The sequence below is a fragment of the Pogona vitticeps genome, chromosome 4, assembly GCF_051106095.1.
Source record: "Pogona vitticeps strain Pit_001003342236 chromosome 4, PviZW2.1, whole genome shotgun sequence".
In the NCBI taxonomy this organism is placed as follows: domain Eukaryota; kingdom Metazoa; phylum Chordata; class Lepidosauria; order Squamata; family Agamidae; genus Pogona; species Pogona vitticeps.
This window is the reverse complement of record NC_135786.1, coordinates 60819549-60836797: the sequence shown is the minus strand read 5'-3', so window position 1 is coordinate 60836797 and position 17249 is coordinate 60819549. Positions and strand designations below refer to the sequence as shown.

The 17249-nt window shown below is 41.7% G+C and overlaps 2 protein-coding genes across 8 annotated transcripts in view; one reads left to right on the top strand and one right to left on the bottom strand.

Moving 5' to 3' along the window:
- The first annotated feature begins 75 nt into the window (after positions 1–75).
- On the top strand, positions 76–6174 carry DPH2 (diphthamide biosynthesis 2). Of its 5 annotated transcripts, none has more exons than XM_020783240.3 (7): positions 76–142; positions 589–751; positions 1289–1401; positions 2569–2786; positions 3639–4283; positions 4706–4888; positions 5726–6174. In XM_020783240.3, the coding sequence occupies exons 2-7, from the start codon at positions 599–601 to the stop codon at positions 5848–5850; spliced, it is 1437 nt and encodes a 478-aa protein (XP_020638899.3). In that variant the 5' UTR covers positions 76–142; positions 589–598; the 3' UTR covers positions 5851–6174. The 5 variants fall into 5 exon arrangements, with proteins under 5 accessions (XP_020638899.3, XP_020638896.3, XP_078248930.1 ...); XM_020783238.3 differs by lacking the exon at positions 76–142 and adding an exon at positions 152–218; XM_020783237.3 differs by lacking the exon at positions 76–142 and having other exon boundaries at positions 145–751.
- A 6841-nt stretch (positions 6175–13015) lies between these two features.
- IPO13 (importin 13) overlaps positions 13016–17249 on the bottom strand; it is a 54811-nt gene continuing 50577 nt past the window's right edge. For 2 of the 3 annotated variants that reach the window (XM_020783233.3, XM_072997516.2), the window contains 3 exons: positions 16463–16552; positions 15950–16131; positions 13016–14295 (listed from right to left, as the gene is read on the bottom strand). In XM_020783233.3, coding sequence (XP_020638892.3) covers positions 14196–14295; positions 15950–16131; positions 16463–16552 — 372 coding nt within the window. In that variant the 3' untranslated portion in view covers positions 13016–14195. The remainder of the gene's footprint in view (positions 14296–15949; positions 16132–16462; positions 16553–17249) is intronic. The other variant, XM_020783234.3, reaches the window with a different exon arrangement.

The window sequence follows — 17249 nt, the reverse complement described above, 5'->3', positions numbered from 1 at the left end:
TTGGCTACGTCGGGACCCGGCTTAAACTACAACGCCCACAATGCCTCAGGAAAGGAAGTTCGTGACCATCCTGCCTACGCCGTAACGAAGAGTTAGGCGTGGTTCTGTCCCGGTGGGGAAATGTCTCCGGCGCGGTGATTGGGTGAGTTTAATCCCCACCCCGGAAGTACGAGCTGTGGGGTCCTCACGTGCCTGATGTTAGGGTGCTAGCCGGGCAGGTAAAGGGAAGGAGTGGGTTGTTGTGGGTGGTTATGTTGTTGTCCCTCTTTTCAGAAATGGATTAGGGGTAGCAGCCTAGCGCCCGTTTTGCTTCCACCTTCTGCTCGTCCCCGCTTCTCCCTTTCAGTTCATACTTGTGAAGGATGGGAGACTCTCAGTCCGAGCCGGTTGTTGTACGCGAGGAAACGAAGGCTGCGAGCACTTACTCGGTGCCAGGCCAGTTGAAGCGGAGTGCGAGCGAGGTGCTCTCTGTAGACTTGTGTGGCATTCTAGGAGGAAACGCCAAGGTCTTCCTGGGCATATGGCATGCTAGGCGTGATTGAAGTGGGATATCGCAGTACAGTTAACCGACACTGTATCCTTTTGTAGTTAGGTCGCCATGGCGACAACATTCAGCAGTGACGGAGCGGAGGTAATGCAGCGGGCCCCGATTTCTACAGGAGCAGGTCGGCGTCCTCCCACCGAGAAGCTAGATGAGTTCTATGAAGTGGAGAGAACCACAGCATTTATACGTGATAATGGCTTTGCTAAGGTGAGAGGATACCTCGCAGTCTGGTAGAGGGAGTGCAGACTCTTCCTTCCTCAGAGCTGAAGGGGACACATTTTGGCTGCAGAGTAATATAACTGTGGAATACCCTCCCTACTGAAATTCGGCTGGCACCCTCGCTGGGTGGTTTTTAAAAGCCAGTTAAAAATTTGGCTGTTCAAGCAGGCCTTCCCTCAAGTCAATTAAGTGATCTCTCTATATATTTTTTCTTTCTTCTCTCTCTCTTTTTTAAGTCATGCCATCTTGGCAGTATCTTGTTTGGAATTTAATTGTTATAATTGTATTTTTGTGATTTTATCCATGATATATTGATGTTTTTATCGATGTAAGCCGCCCCGAGTAGACATAGTCTAGGGGCAGGGTAAAAATCAAACAAACAAATAAACAAAAAAATAAATAAAAAGTGCCATGTAGGGTACTGGGAAGTCCACAATGATAGCAGCCAATGAGAGTGAAGAGACCTTTTTTGAAACATTTTATGGAGTATATAGTTTTAGTAATTGTTTTGATCTCTTGTTATAGATTGCTCTTCAGTTCCCTGATGAACTTCTACCAGATTCAGCAGATGTCGCTACCAGGTTGGAATCAGCAACTGGTGCCAAGATGTACATTCTGGGGGACACATCATATGGCAGGTGAGATTACAGGAGCATCCTTGCCATACACAAACACAATGAGGGATTTCAGACCACACTTAGGAGCACTAAGAGGGGAATAAAACTAATTGAACATGATAGAACCTACTGTGAATTAACATGCATGGAGTTATGTTATATTTGGAAGTTGAGTGATGGAAACTGGACTTCTTTCTTGTTAGGCTGAAACGTTTTGCTACTCATCCAAGCAGCTTCAAAGAAAGAAGTCCAGTCACTCAACTTCCAGATAACCACACCTGGATGACTGAGAGTCTTCACAGATAAATTACATCTTTTCCTTTTTCTACGGATCATATATTAAAATATCAGCCTCTATTTGCTTAGTAATCTCTTACCTGCCTCATTATGGTTGTCTCAGTTGGCTAGAAGGCTTTTTTACAATAGAAGGTGGGGGTTCTTTCATGGGTCCAGTGTACTTCAACAACTTTATGACTTGGATGAAGGGGTGATGCTCATATTTGCATATGACATCAAATTGGGAAGGGCAGCTAATACTTCAGAATACAGAATCAAAATCAAGATGACCTAAGCAGATTGAAGAACTGGGCCAAAACATGCAAAGTGAGCTTCAACAAAATGTAAAATTCAGTATTTATTTACGGAAGAAAAACCAGCTAACTTGGCAGGAGAACATATGAAAAACATGTCTTGGTATGTGTCTTAGTAACCCACAGACTAAATGTAAGTTAACACTATGATGCAATAACAAAATGCAAATGTAATGCCCAGATCAAGAGAAGTAGTAATATCACTATTCTGCTTTCATCAAATCTTACTTGGAACAAAATTTAAGGAAGATATTGCCAATCTGAAGCATGTCCAGAGCAGGGCAACCAGGATGGTAAACCATCTGAAAACCAATCCCTGTGACAAACAGTTGTGGGAGATGGTATGTTTAGCTTGAAGCAGAGAAGTTTGAGGTGGTGATATGATGTTGTTGTTGTTTAGTAATTTAGTCGTGTCCGACTCTTTGTGACCCCATGGACCAGAGCACACCAGGCCCACCTGTCTTCATGATGATATGATAGCCATCTTTAAATATTTGAAGGGAAGTCATGTGGAAGTTGTTACTATATGTTGGGGCTGACAGATGTTTGTTGATGTTTGCTTTTAGATTCTACAGCTAATACTATTGTTTTTCTTTAGCTGTTGTGTGGATGAGGTGGCAGCACAGCATGTGGGTGCTGAGGCTATTATTCATTATGGTCCTGCGTGTTTGAGCCCCTGCCACAAACCTGTCCTACATGTGTTTGGTCATGAGCCGCTGGATGTGATGCTCTGCGCAGAAGTCTTCCAGAAATTGCATCCTGACCCCCAAGCTTGTGTTGTGGTATTGAGCGAAGTGGTTTATTCTCATGCTATTGGTAAGATCAAATTACTTGCAGAGTAGAATCTAAGTGTAAACACAGTTTAGATGTTCCATTGTTGTGCAAGAGAGATCTCCAGCCAAGATGGGAAGGTTCTATTACATCCTGAAGATGTTCCCAAATCCCAAACTGTCTCCCATCAAATCTTGTCTTTGTCCTTTCACTTGTTTTTCTCAATTCCAAGCTGCAGCCTATACAGAAGAAAAATCCTTTAGTAGTGTCTGTTTCTTTTTGTGTCCCAATTCTATTTGTTGGAGAAGCCTTAGAGAATGGCTTGCTATGTTGTTAAGAAGACAGAACTCCTTACATCAAAGCTAAGTATCTGTAAAGGAATTGAAGATGTTTCCTAGAGGGACCTTGATACTTTTACACAGGTAGTGTAATGCAAAGGGAAATTAAAAAGTAATAGTGTAGTGAGTGTACTATATATTTCTGGAAAGTAGGAGATGTGGCATCTTTTAAAACAGTGCTTCTTAACCTTTGTTACTCAGGTGCTTTTGGACTGCAACTCCCAGAAGCCTTCACCATAAGCTCTGCTGGCTGGGGTTTCTGGGAGTTGCAGTTCAAAAACACCTGAGTAACAAAGGTTAAGAACCACTGTTTTAAAAGACCTCTAAAAAGATCTGTGCTCCCAGCTCTCATCACCTGTGATCTGCCCATAGTTTTACCAACCTTCAGCTCTGCTTGAATACTTTAAATGTCATTTCTGCTCTTCCTGGCCTCTGGAATTGCATCTGTCTCCATGGAGGGGGTCTGCTTGGTATTGTGGCTGTGAGAAAAATACTGGGTTAGATCATATACAGTTTCATGTAGGTGACTTTTTACTATTATCTTTTGTTGTCTCTTCAGATGATCTGGCTTCTCAGCTGCATCCCATTTATCCCAATGTTGTTTTTTCCCAGCTGGACAGCAAAGAACTTCTTGATTCAGCCCAGTCAATATTTGGGCTGGTGCGGAAATTTGGGCGGTTCTTTGTCATAGATGAACAGCATGGCTTTGACAACTACACCATGTTCTATGTGGGTGGTGAAGGGCCAGAGCTCACAAACTTCATGCTGAGCTGGAACAAATGCTCCTTCAGTTCTTTTGACCCCAAGACAGGACAAGGCCGATGGGAAACAGTGGATGTAAACCGGGCCCTGCGACGGCGCCTCTATTTAGTGGAGCGAGCACGAGATGCCCAGGTAGTGGGTATTGTTGTGGGCACTCTTGGCGTTGTGGACTACTTGACTGTTCTGGAACATTTGCGTGGAATCATTCATCAGGCAGGCAAACGTGCCTATACACTGTCTGTGGGCAAACCCAACCCTGAAAAGCTGGCAAACTTTCCAGAGATGGATATCTTTGTATTGGTAGCTTGTCCACAAAACTCACTGCTTAACTCGAGTGACTTCTACAGGCCCCTGATCACACCTTATGAAATGGAAATAGCATGTAATCCAGCACGGACCTGGACAGGCAGCTATGTCACCGATTTCCGCCATCTTTTACCAGGTACAGTAATGCTACATTCTGTGCTGCAGAAATTGGCATGGACAAGAAGTGGTGAGTGCTGATTTCTGTACAGGTCTTGTTGCATGTATTTTTTTCTACAGTAAACCCTTCAAAACACTCCCTTCTGACCACTAGAAAGCCTGTTTGGCCATTTATTTTCAGGCTTATGTCTGACCAGAGTTCTTTCCTAACTGTTACATTTCTGTGTCTACACAGAACAGACATTTAAATTTTGGGAGCACAGCAGTCAAACATATTTTTTCTTCCAAAGTTGAACTTGAAATGATACAGTTCAGAAAGAAGTATACATACTGTGTTATTGCTGTATGATTGAATGAGCCCATAGGTGAAGAAAAAGCATGACATAATTCTGCAGATGTCCTAACATATTACATTATTACTTCCTTTTCTTATATTTTTAGGAGCTTGTGACCACATTCCTTTTCCAGACATTTCCGAAGCTGATACTGAACCCACTGTTTCACTAATAACTGGAGAACTGCGCTCAACTCATCTCCATGCAGTGTCAGACGCAGAACCAAACTCTGGCATGGCTGTGACCTGCCGTAGCCATATGCAGGCTGTAGCTCAGTTCAGTCCAGCAGGTATGCAGCCTGGAGCAGTGTTCTGCAAACTTAGTAAGGGGAAAGAAACCAAACAAAACCAGTGTGTTATGGTGACTTATTTAAGACCTATTTGTCTCACTATGCAGGACTCTAATGACAGCTAAGTTAATTGGTTTTGTGGGGACGCTATAAGCTGTCCTTTAAGAATGATAATTCTGTTTATCTGACCCCATTCAAGTTGCCATTCAGTTACTAATGGAGCACAAAGCAACATACTTTGACTGGATTCCATCAATGATATAGATGGATGAGCAACATATGGCTGAATGTTTCAATGCAGTTCCTTACCATTGGCTTTTGTTTTATTTGGACTCTAAATCCCAAAATTCTCCTGAAAATTCCCCAGGCAGAATTCTGGGAGTTCCAGCTCAGAGACACCTTCACTCACTTGGAAAAAGGCTGAGACCTCCTAGGCATTATTTCCTGCTGCATTGCTCCCTGAGGGTGGTAGTCTTGTTGCCCTTTATGCTTTATGGAAGGTGCCTCATGAAAAGCCACCACCCTCAGGAAGCACTGCTGCAGGAGGAGGGCTCAAGCTTTGCTCCAGGTGAGTGAAATTAAGGTATGTGCTTATGGGCTAGAACTCCCAGAATTCTGCTTGGGATTTGGAATGTTAAAAATCCACAAATGGTACATCTCTGTTACCTACACTGACTAGAGTTGGTGAGCCTTGCAGTACATCACATCTTGAGGGCCATGGGTTGCCCACTTATCACTAAGATTTTCTGTGATTTCAGTTCCCTTCTGAAGGGAAAGTGCTGAGTGCCCAAAATATAGATTGGGGAGATAGTTGCTCATTCTTCCTTTCTGTTTTAGCCTCATTTCTGGAATCACGCAGTTGGCGAGGATTGGAACGACAGTTGGGCCAGACAGCAGTCACAAAAGCTGTAAGAGGTCGGCGGGGGATTGCAATTGCCTATGAAGATGAACCCTGTGGATGATAAGGGTGTGGAAGTTGTGGAACCCTGTGGAAGCTGCCTTCCCTTGCTGGGTCTGGAGCAGGTAATGATGCGTCACTTTGATCATGTGGACCTGTCACTAGATTAGTCAACCTCTCCTTCATTCCTGGACACACTGAGGCAAGAGCTCTTGTGCTCTATGAGATCTGGTCTAGCGCTGGACAGAACAATATTCAAAATTCATTACTGTGATGCACAATATTCTCTGAAGTCTGCTTTCCTAAAGGTCTTCTGTACTGGAAAGCTGTTTTCTGTACTGTCTGTGACATTCATGTTGATTAAACTATAAAGCTGCTCTTTGCCCTAGTGGTGGTAGCAGGCTGGAACTGTTTACGGGAACTAGCTCCTCATGGTATGTCACTGGCTTCTGCCATGAAGTGGCCAGCTTTGAGCACTCTCCAAGAAAACATGCAAGAGAGAAACAAGGTAACTGGCCAATACATATCTGAAATACAGTGCAAGATTCTCATATCATTATCTACAGCAATTATATTTCTCTTATCTCAGTTTAGTAAGGTTCTAATTTAGGGGCCAGCTAATCAGGAAAATAAACTTATTTTTAGATGGAAAAGCATAGTAGATGCCTGTGCAGTCTGAAAGCCTTGACAGAAAAGTAATATGAAAACTGGTGTTCTCTTAATGTTAGACATAAGAACTCAGCCAGTAAATGTTACCATAAAACACCTTAAAAGCATCATATAAAATTCTTGATCAACGAAACAAAAAACTGGACAAGATGTCACTCTTCTTTGTGCCATTTTACAAATGATTTTTAACTTGAACAGGGTGAATAGAAATAAAAGTGGAAGAAGTTTGGAGACTGAGCCACTCACTGTCAAGAAGAAATGGAATCCAGTTAATTATCCATATGGCTATGTATCCAAGATAACTTCGGGCTATACGATTACATATTTTACAGTTCCTGAATATTAATGAATTTAAAAAGAGGGGGGGGGAAACAATGTGGAGGAAGGGTGTTTACCTGTTCCCAAGAACCAGCTTTGAATTTATTTTCCAAGGGCAGGATATAGGATGTCTGCCTATAACAAAGATTTGCTCATGGTGTTGAATCTGTGACTCTTACCCCACTTAATAAGATGTGTAGGAGGGACAAGTAATGTATTTACCCACATGCTTATCTATTAGAAAGAGAGATGTCTTTATTCTAACAAAGGAGAAAAATTGAGCATACTGCAGATATCACTTATTTTATGGGCATCAATATGTAGTCAAGAATTAGCAGCACTAATGTTCTATGCAAGATAGAACATTAGGGACGGACAAGGCTTGAAAAATCCACTCGTCTGTGATAAGTGAAAAAACGCTACTTGAGGAGCCACAACTCCCTCCATCTCTCCCTCCTTGCCTCCTTACCCTCAGTCCGTCTCTCTCTGATCCTGCAGTCCTCCCCTCCCTGTTCCCATTGCAAAAAGAAAAACAGCCCTTTTCTCACAAGAAGAGAGTTTGAGTGGCGCATAGATATATAGCTCAGCAGGAGAATATAGAGTACAGTAGTCCCAAGCTTGAGAATATGGAGATTCCCTGTTCCTAATTTCAACCGAATGACCTAGCTCCTTAAGAGGCCAGGCGCATTTGCTTTCAGTTTTCTTTTTGCTGGAGACATTCAAAAGAAAGGCAGTCAAACTACAAGCTTCATGACCCCACAGGCACACAGGTAATAAAGCAACCCAATCTGAGGGTATATTTATTTTGGGATTGTGCGCATTGTTATGTAGACAGAGCCTAGTTTAAATTTAAGTTTAAACATAAATTGCAAGTCTGAGTTTCACCAGTCATGTTGACTGGTGAGACATTCTAAAATTTTTCAAGCCCTGGGGATGAGATACATGTATCCAATTTGCCTAGACCTCACTTCATGTAAAATAGCAACTTTTTTTATTTCTAATCTTTTTGTTTTAAATTAAAATCATTTTTGGTCTATGCAGATTTTTTTAAACTCATGTAAAATTTGCTCTGCCAAGTAATATTTGCAATCAGTATTTTTACACTGATTTTTCCTTCTTTGACCTAGATTATTTCTCGTGAAGAATAGAGGACTATAGAAGAAAGTGTTAATACTCTGAAAATCTGTAATTGGTTTATTACATACTGTATTTGGCTAGAGGTCACCCTCTACTCCAACTTATTTCTGCCTAAAGACAAAAATTCTTAGAGTGTAGTTCCTGTGGAATGCCATACAGTACCACATATTGCTTTTACAACTAAGCTAGAGTATTTGAATAGGTTCACATGGCGTTTTCCTTGTTCTTTCTGGACAATGCAAGGTATCGTTGAATGGTTCTAGTGAGAGGTAAGGACCAACTGAGACTCTGATGGTTGAACAGGAGTAAAGGAGAGAAGTAGATGAAGCAATATGTTGTGATGAGTATCTGACAGAAATGTGACGTTATATCCTGAGAATGAGAACAAAGACCAGAGGTGCCATTCTGTCATTTGTTAAGCACTAAGCATGAAAGTTTCTGATCATGGGGCGTTCTTGGCAAAGATACTGGACTGGCATTGCCATTTAAGAGTCGGACACGACTAAACGATGACAAAGCATGAAAGTAGAAGTTCATGAACACAACTGCATTTTAGCAGGTTCAAGTTAGTCCTGGACTGTCTCACAGCACAGAAAGAGCCCATTTCTCAGGCAGTGGTCCATCATTCCAATGACTGCTACTGAGATCAGCAGCTGGTTATGTGTAGTTTGCATCTTCAGAGTTTAGAGGTGTTGTGGAGAACTTTGACTTTCCAAGTGCCATTAAGTTGATGCTCAGCATCAGCATCATTATTAGTGGGAGGCAAATTTTAGATTGATGGCCTACAAGACCATAGACTTCATGGTTAAAACCTACCTGCAGAGCTCTGACAACCAAATTCAGTCTTATATATCACATAGACCACAACATATTGTTGTAAGACCACCTTAGATTATCACCTAATAATCAGGATGTTCCAACACAAACTTCCACCCAAACAAAACAAGAGCAATTAAATGAGCTGCAAGCAGAAACAATCCAAAAACTGAACCATTAGCTTCTCAAAAGCTGAAATTGTCTTAAATTACTTCTCTTTCTCTTAAAGTCTATCAAAAATGAAATTGAACCAGATATCTCCTATTAAACTATTACAAACAAGTATGTTTAAGTTCATGTGCACTTTGGGACACCTAACGACTCCTTTCTCTGAAAGCATGCAGAATTTTGCTCATATGAAGAACGTTGGTCTCCAATAGCAGTATCTGATGAAGTTCATTGAAACAAGATATTACCAGTATCTCCAACTGTTGTATGTGGCTTTCTTCAGCTGATCTTTGCTTGCTTCCAAGTTTGCTTCTCTTCACCCAAAACCCATTAATGAGCTATGATGTTTAGAAAAGTATAGATATATCTATACTTTTGGGGCTAAGATTTTAATAGTTTTAACAGTTTTTGGTTGCAAGACTCTTATTAGTGGCTGGACTTCACAAATAATAAGGTATTATATATTTGAATTTTATAGCTACATTTTTATAACAAAATGTACACATAATAAGTTCCCTGGGGCAGAATTTGGTTGGCTGAAACCATTAGCTAATCTGCTCTATTTTCTGACCATTTTTTTTCAATTTACATCCAACCTTGAGTGGTTTTTATCTATTTTGCTTCCTCGTTTTTTAAAAAAATGTGTACTTCTGCAAAACCTGGGATTCCACTGTGCATGTTAAGCTCTCCTTGCCTATTTCTCAACCACCCTGTTTTGGCTACAGTCTGTTGATTTCTACAGAACTGTATGAAGGCAAGCCAAATTAGGGATACTTTACACTTGCAGTATGTAGCACAATCATGGTGGGGCTCTCTCATCAGCCTGTACCGTTGCCCCATATCACAATATGCAATACCACTTAGTCATCAGAGTTCCATGGTATACAGCACCTAGTCAAAGCTCTCTGTGCTGCTGTTTGGCTGAATATAGGAGTGACAGGAGAGGGGCAAGGAAAATATGACTGTTCAAAATACATCTAATCTATGCTGTCAGAGAAGGTATTACAGCAAAATGAGGCTTTCTGCAGGAAGAATAGTGAGGAAATCCTGAAAGAGACCTGCAAAATTGTATAAAATAATGCACAAGAAAACTTCAGGGAAGCAATTCCCTAGAAACTTTTGTAGGCAAATATTCCATGTAGAAGATAATTTAATGTGGTTTTGTTAAGGAAAGGTACTACTGGACTGTAAATTCACAAGTACTCTCCTCAGTATTCATTGTCCAAATACAGCAACTGGAAATGATGACTGGTATAGGCCATGTGCCTATTGTGGTAGGCAGGTTCCCTTACCAGGAGCACTGGCAAGCATGTATCTTGTATAAGTTCATAACTACTTACCTGATATCCTTGGTCATCATCACTCGTACCACAATAATATTTTGTTGAGTTGACTTAAACTTCTTAGATGGGGCCAGGCTCAAGAAACTGATGAATTTTTGACACAGTTGGCTGTTTATGTCAGATTCAAAATGGGGATAATAAACCTATGTACTTGAAGCAAATAGCTACAACCTAGCAAGCCCTCAAGGAAAATGGCAGTATGTGTGTGCACAGGTTATACGTGCACTGTTGCTTGTGCTTTTCAACATTTCAGGCTGTTTCCTGCCTCAGCACTAGTTCTGAACATTAAATCAATTTCCAGAAAGGTTGAGACAGACAAAAACCTCAATATACCAAATAACCAGTTGTGCCAATGGATAAAACATAAAGGAGGCACAAAGGACATGCTTCCACGTTGGTTATATAGTACTTTAGTTGCTTCTTTTGTTGTGTGAGGGAGGCAACTTAATTTCTTTGGCCCCTTCCAGACTGTTGACTTTATTTTTCATTCTATTTATACTAATTATGTTGTAAATCAGTGGTTCTTAACCTGGGCGATAATGCCCCCCAGGGGGCGATTTCATTTTTCAGGGGGGTGGTAGAACGAAAAGGGGCGGCGTGGGGGCACTGGAGCAGAAGGGGGGCGGTAGGGGGCGCTGGAGCAAGCCAAACCTGTGAAGATGGCTGCAGCCTTTTTACAATGTGCATGAATATATATTTTCCTCCTATCTTAATTTAGTTTCAGAGTTTTCGTCTTGAAATTTTTAGTTCCTGCATTTTATGCCCTTTTTATATTTCTTTTTGAGTCTTAAAATTCGCTTGCAACTAAATCATTAAATGTTACTTTTTGGGGGCATTTCATTTTCTTGGAATTGAATTTTGTTTTCAGGGGTCATTGGATTTAAGTGTCTTAAATAAACAAACAAACAAACAAACAAATAAATAAATAAGATATAATAAGAAATAAGAGGGGGGTGATGATAACTTCCTCAATGGCTCAAGGGGGCGTTTCTTTCAAAAAGGTTAAGAACCACTGTTGTAAATGCTTTAGAACTGCCATGTGCAATGGATCTAGCTTGTAACTGCATAGCCATCAGCATCCAGGAAATTGCACTAGCATATAGTAAATATCACATTAGGCTGAGAGCACATGGTCTGATTCTTATGAATCATACTTTGTTGTTTAGTCATTAAGTCGTGTCTGACTCTTCGTGATCCCATGGACCAGAGCACGACAGGCCCTCCTGTCTTCCACTGCCACCCGGAGTTGGGTCAAATTCATGTTGGTAGCTTCTGTGACACTGTCCAACCATCTTGTCCTCTGTCGTCCCCTTCTCCTCTTTCCTTCACACTTTCCCAACATCAGGGTCTTTTCCAGGGAGTCATACTAGTTTGTTCACATTTCCTTCCACCTCTTGGAAAGATGCATGTAGAGCCAAGCACTTCAACAAGTGGATTTGTGATCTATAAGGACACATATCTAATACAGAAAGTACTCATTCTTCCACTGAAAGCAATTAAGTAGCCAAACCTGCACAATATTCTGTTTCCTGGGCTTAGAATAACTGCACTTGCCTTTTGTTCCCTTTTTCTGTATTGGACTTATATGTGTTCACAGACTAACATGACTGTGCAAAAACTACACCTGCGCCTTTGCAGAACTGTTGGGTATGTTCTACTCTCTCCTTCAGTTTTCAAAACCTAAACCAAAGCAGCAGATACTGAACAGTCCTGAGAGGGGATGTTAAGTGGTGGACAATCCACCATGTCTGCTATATGGAAGAGAACATTTTTCCTCTTTTATCAGTGCTTTTCATTTGGTATTTATTTCCATCTTGCTGGTTCCAATGGAAAGAATCACTACCAGACCTAGCTGCAAGGGAGCTTTGGATGTAATGGATCCAAATCCACCTTTAAATTCTTATTAGAATGTTTCATTATCATCCAAGCACCAACAAAGACCACGACTGGTTCTCTTATTTCTGGAGGGCTTTCCATGGGAGTATGGTAGTGGAGGCTTCCAATAGATCACTGTATCCAAGGATCTGCTTTCAGCTGAGGGAGGGCTCTTCTATTTCTGCTTTTTTGTTTCAGCCTGCAAACAAGCATTCTTTATACTACCATGGTAATTTTGTATTTATTCACTAAAAGTAACTTTTCCAAACACTGGACGGGCAACAGTTTGTGGACTGTGTCAGAGACGGTAGTCCACAACTTGCATTAGCAGTGTGAAGACTACACTGATTTTTTTTCCCTACTACGGAGTCATGTTTCTCACATTAGGATCTGAACTGGTTTTGTCTGAGGTCAGAAACTCCAGTAGACATGGGACATTTTCTAATGACAAGTTGCTATTCCCACATATCACTGGCAGCATGGAAATAGTTTATTTTAATATATTCCATACTGTTGCAACATACATTTCAGAATCACAAGATCTAGCCCGCCACTTCTAAGGTGTGCATAAAGCCTGTCTGGTAGGCTGGCTAGAAGTTAATTTTCCTCCCAGTTTTCAAGAATTTTGTGAATATGTTTCATTTTTCCCATGTGTGGGCTATTCCTTCATTATTTTATCATCAATTAATCAGGTAAAACGTCTGGAGTTGATTCCAGGTGTGGCATTCACATTTGGATGCTGTTGCTATGAACCCATTGAGCAGGAGGTTGGACTTGATGGCCTTATATGCCCTTTCCAACTTCATGTTTCTGTGATTCATATTCTGATATCCCAAGATAAGCCTATTCCTTTCCCAAGCATTTTTGCAGTTTGCCTTGGAAATAGAAAAATTCCAGACCAAGTCTCTAGCACTAATTATATTGGTATTTAGACATTGGGTTTTTAAGTAATTTGGTGATGAATTTGGTACATTCTCATTAACAACAAAAATGGGTGATTACTAGAGTTCACAGTACACCAAGGTACTCATAAGTTACTTTCCCCCTATCTGGATGTGGATAATAAACAGCATGTTATAAAAGCAAACTTGAGTTAGATGCCTATTTGTATGTTGGGGAAGGACTGCTATTGTATCTGGTCTGCATCTGAGTTGCAAACTGGCTCTGCTCTTATCAGTCCTAAGCACTGTGACACCATATGTAGAAATGTTCCCTATAAATAAATGATTTCTTCCTCTTTGTAATTCATCTCCACCCCATCAGTAGCTACATCTTCTTAAGCTAGAAAGAAAATTAGAATCATCCTTCAGCAGATTCTATGAAGGCAGCTGCAAATCATCCATGGCAGACCTTTGCAACTTTTGCTTACATTTTGACAGCTTTGATGGGACTAGTGGAGTACAGTGTGACTAGGATGCACCTACAAAATACAACAGGTGAAGAGGTAAAGCAACACCTCTCATTAGGCTGGCACTCCAAGCATGAGCAAGATACTTGTTTCTCAGAAATTGTCTTTGCCTCCTATCTGCTACCTTGATGCAGAACTTGAATTTCTCATCTTTTCTTAAAAGGACATCATAGTGCTATTTACTGCCCCCATTAAGATAGGGCAGACAGAAATGCTGCCACTTCATCCCTCCCATGCCCATACCTCCTTCCAGATTAAGCCCTGTACCCCTAATTCAGCAACCACTACAACTTAGAAATAGTCTTAATATAATTCAAGGCTGCAGGGCCTTCTACTTCAGTCAAATACAAGCTGCCTCATGTAGGGCAAGGGCAGACTCTTTAGGAACACACAGTACCACAGACATGTCTACAGCAGTGTCCCATGGAGGCAAGGGGCAATCATTGCACTAGTCCTGCATGGGGAGGGACTGTTCTCAGCTCCAGGCTCTGCTCTATGTCCTTGCAGCCTGCTGCCTCTGAACATGCGGGAGAAACAAAGAAACAGCCCATTTTTGAGAGGAGCAGCTTTAGCAGATTAGTTGAAGTTACCATCTTCTGGGCTGTTTCAGTAGTAGCGTAGGGCAGTGGTAGTCAGCAGACCTCTTTGTGCTCCAGTTTGTTGCTTCATGGTCACTCAGTAGTCTGCTGTATATTCAGTACCATGCAGTCCCCGGCAAAGCAGTGTGAATTCCTTAACCATCTCCTTCACACGACGTTTGTTCACACGTTCTCTGCTAACACAGAGGAAGGACAGTGAAAAATTGGCAAACAAGACTAATGGATGGTAGAATATGAGGTGGTATCATGTCCAACATTTCCACCATTTTGCCCTGGGATCCTCTGGGGACTACACGGATCATGAAAAATGTGAAAGAATGAAAACTAAGCAAAATCAGAAGTCCACGTACAGTTTTTGAAAAATGGGTAATTTTTAATATTAAACACTGTCAAAACATACTACCTATTTATCCTGAAGTTCTCTAGATAGGACAATTTACCTCCTCCCCCCCCCCCCGGTGAGGAGCTTGGAAGTCTGATGGAGACCACAAAAACAGTTTTGAAGGGTTGCGTACAGCCACAGAGATGCTCATCACTACCCCTGCTCTCTTGTATGATCAGATGTCTATATATTTATGCTCTTGAAATGATGTGGCAAATAATTCACATTAGCTCTTCATTGGCTGAATTAATCTAGTCGCTTGCTTAATCTTGCAGACATTTTTAGCAGCTTATCTTGCAGACATTTTTAGCAGCTCAAGCAAACAAATGACCCGCATTATAAGTGCTGTTATTAGCTAGGTCACACAGAATGAATGAAGAAGTACAGTGGTGCCCCGTATAGCGAGGTTAATCCGTTCCGGATTAACCTTCGCTATATGAAATCTTCGCTAAGCGGGAAGTAAAAAGCCATTGGAACGCATTAAACTTCATTTAATGCGTTCCAAATCGGCCCTAAACTTCCCACTTAGAGAAGTTTCCTGGCCCCGGGCAGCCATTTTCGCGCCCTCCCCTCGCTTGCCGAGGTCGCGAAAACGCCGCGCGGGGCCATTTCGGGTTGCCCACGGCCGTTTTGAAGCGGCTCCAAAATGGCGGCCAGACTCCCCAATCGTCGCAATGCGAGGTGCGGCGATTGGGTGCTTCGTATAGCGATCCCGAAAAAGGGGATCGCTATACGGATTCGTCGTTATACGGTGCGCTCTCTAAGCGAGGCACCACTGTATTTCTAATAATGACTGAGCGTTTGCTAGACTGAAGCAGACTTGAAAATCTGGTAATTGAATTCTTTAAGGGAGATGACCAAGGGATCAATATGTGAAGCCCATGGAGAAGAGATTCTGAGATTCTTCATTTGAAGGACAATACGAGTGCTGGTGACCTCATGGCTCCTTACATGGAGTAGCAGCATATAGGTGATTCTGAAAGAACACTAAAAACAACAGCAATCCCACTACAAAGATAAAACCCTCTAAACTTAGAAACTGCACTATGCTTCCTTTCTGTCCAACTTCTTTTTTGTTTATCTTTGTTGTATCTCAGTGCCTTGTATCTTTTACATATTAATTATAGATTAAAAATTAACTAAAACTCATTATGAATTGCAGAGTGTTGCCATTTCCTTTGTGCAATATTAGACCCAGGCAAATGCATAATCCTGAAGTCTTTTGGCTGTATTAAGCCAGGGAATCTATAATATTTCCGTCATTCAAGGAAAGCTTTTTGAGAACCCAATGAACTCACTGCCAGAATGGACATTCCTTGCACCAAGAAAAAGAACATGCAAGGCTAAGACCAACTTTTCAGCTCAGGGGAACATTTAAAAGCTAAGGCAGCTCCTCACACAACTGTCCCCAGTTTGCTTAGCAGAAGAGGTACCAAAAGGGAACATACCTAAGAATTTGCTGGCTGAAGATCTCCTTCTGCTCAGGGCTGACACGCGCTGATGGAAAACCATCCTGCTGCATCACTTCCTTGATCCAGATGCTTAGGTAAGTGAAACAGTGCTTGTTGAGAGCAAAGAGGATTTCAGCGAAGTGATCCATCAAATTGCGTGAGGCTTGGCCACCTACACCCTTGCAGGGGTGGAACAAATCCAGTTAATACTTCCAGGATACTGCACTACTTGAAGCAGCTTTAACTTACAGACCTAGGAACTCTTCAGCAGATGGCACCCAATGCTCCAGTGTATTTCAGGCTTCTGTTTATTTAATGAAATATGACTAAAATTTGCAATTCTGTGCTCAGTGCAATAAAACCCACTGAGTATAGTATTTACTTCTAAGTACAGATGGATAGGATCAAGCTGCAAATTGTCCTGAACATTCTAGGAGCTGAATGAATAAACTCATTGTGACAAGCGCATCCATTCTTTATTCCAAAATGTATCTACAAAACACTTCTTACCTCAAGCACAGCCTGCAGCAACATTTTGCCATTCTCGTGTACCACTTGTCCCACAGGTGGAACCTCCCCACAACGTGGCAGCAACTCAGTCTGTAAAAAACAGCTGATGAGAAAAGAGTGCTCCAAACTTTCTTAATGCAACTCTTTAGAAAAGAGGTAAATGCATTCCTATGTGGAGACTGGCCCTTTTGTGTGCATACAAGGTAAACAATTAGGATATAGGCATATACAGATGAAAGAAGACAGCTCAGTGTGGCTGTGTGTGATGTGCTATCAAGTTGGAAGTGATATACAGTGACCTTCATAGGGCTTTCCAGGTTAGATAAGGAGTGGTTTTAGCATTTACACGCACCCAGTGAGTTTCTATGGCCAAATGACAATTCAAACCGTCTTTTGGGTCCTAGTTAAGAGATGGAGATATTCGTATCTGCAAACAAATACAAATATCTCTATCCCAAGTGTGCCTAATACTGGTCCAGCTTTTGGAACTGGTCCGTCCACTCACTGACCAAAATGCCACCAGCCTTCCACTCTTCTCTCCAATCGCAGAAGTAGTTCCACCATCTCCTGGCTCAGCTGGCTGCTTCAGGCAGGGGGCAGGTGGACAAGTCTCCCCACATGGCTGCTGAGTGGCTAGAAGAGCAGGAGACAGTGGAGGTACTTCCGTGATTGATGAGAAGAGCATGAGGCTGGTGATGCGGCGACACGTCAGTGGACAGGCGAGTTCCAAGGGCATTAGGTGCACCTGGGATGGGAATATTCATCTTCCTTTCCTTTACAAATATGA

Excerpts from the sequence above, each read along its gene's own strand:
- DPH2 (XM_020783240.3), top strand. The coding sequence starts at position 599 with ATGGCGACAACATTCAGCAGTGACGGAGCGGAGGTAATGCAGCGGGCC. Across the intron at positions 1,402-2,568 it reads GGGGACACATCATATGGCAG|CTGTTGTGTGGATGAGGTGG; the intron begins GTGAGATTACAG and ends GTTTTTCTTTAG. Across the intron at positions 2,787-3,638 it reads GGTTTATTCTCATGCTATTG|ATGATCTGGCTTCTCAGCTG; the intron begins GTAAGATCAAAT and ends TTGTCTCTTCAG.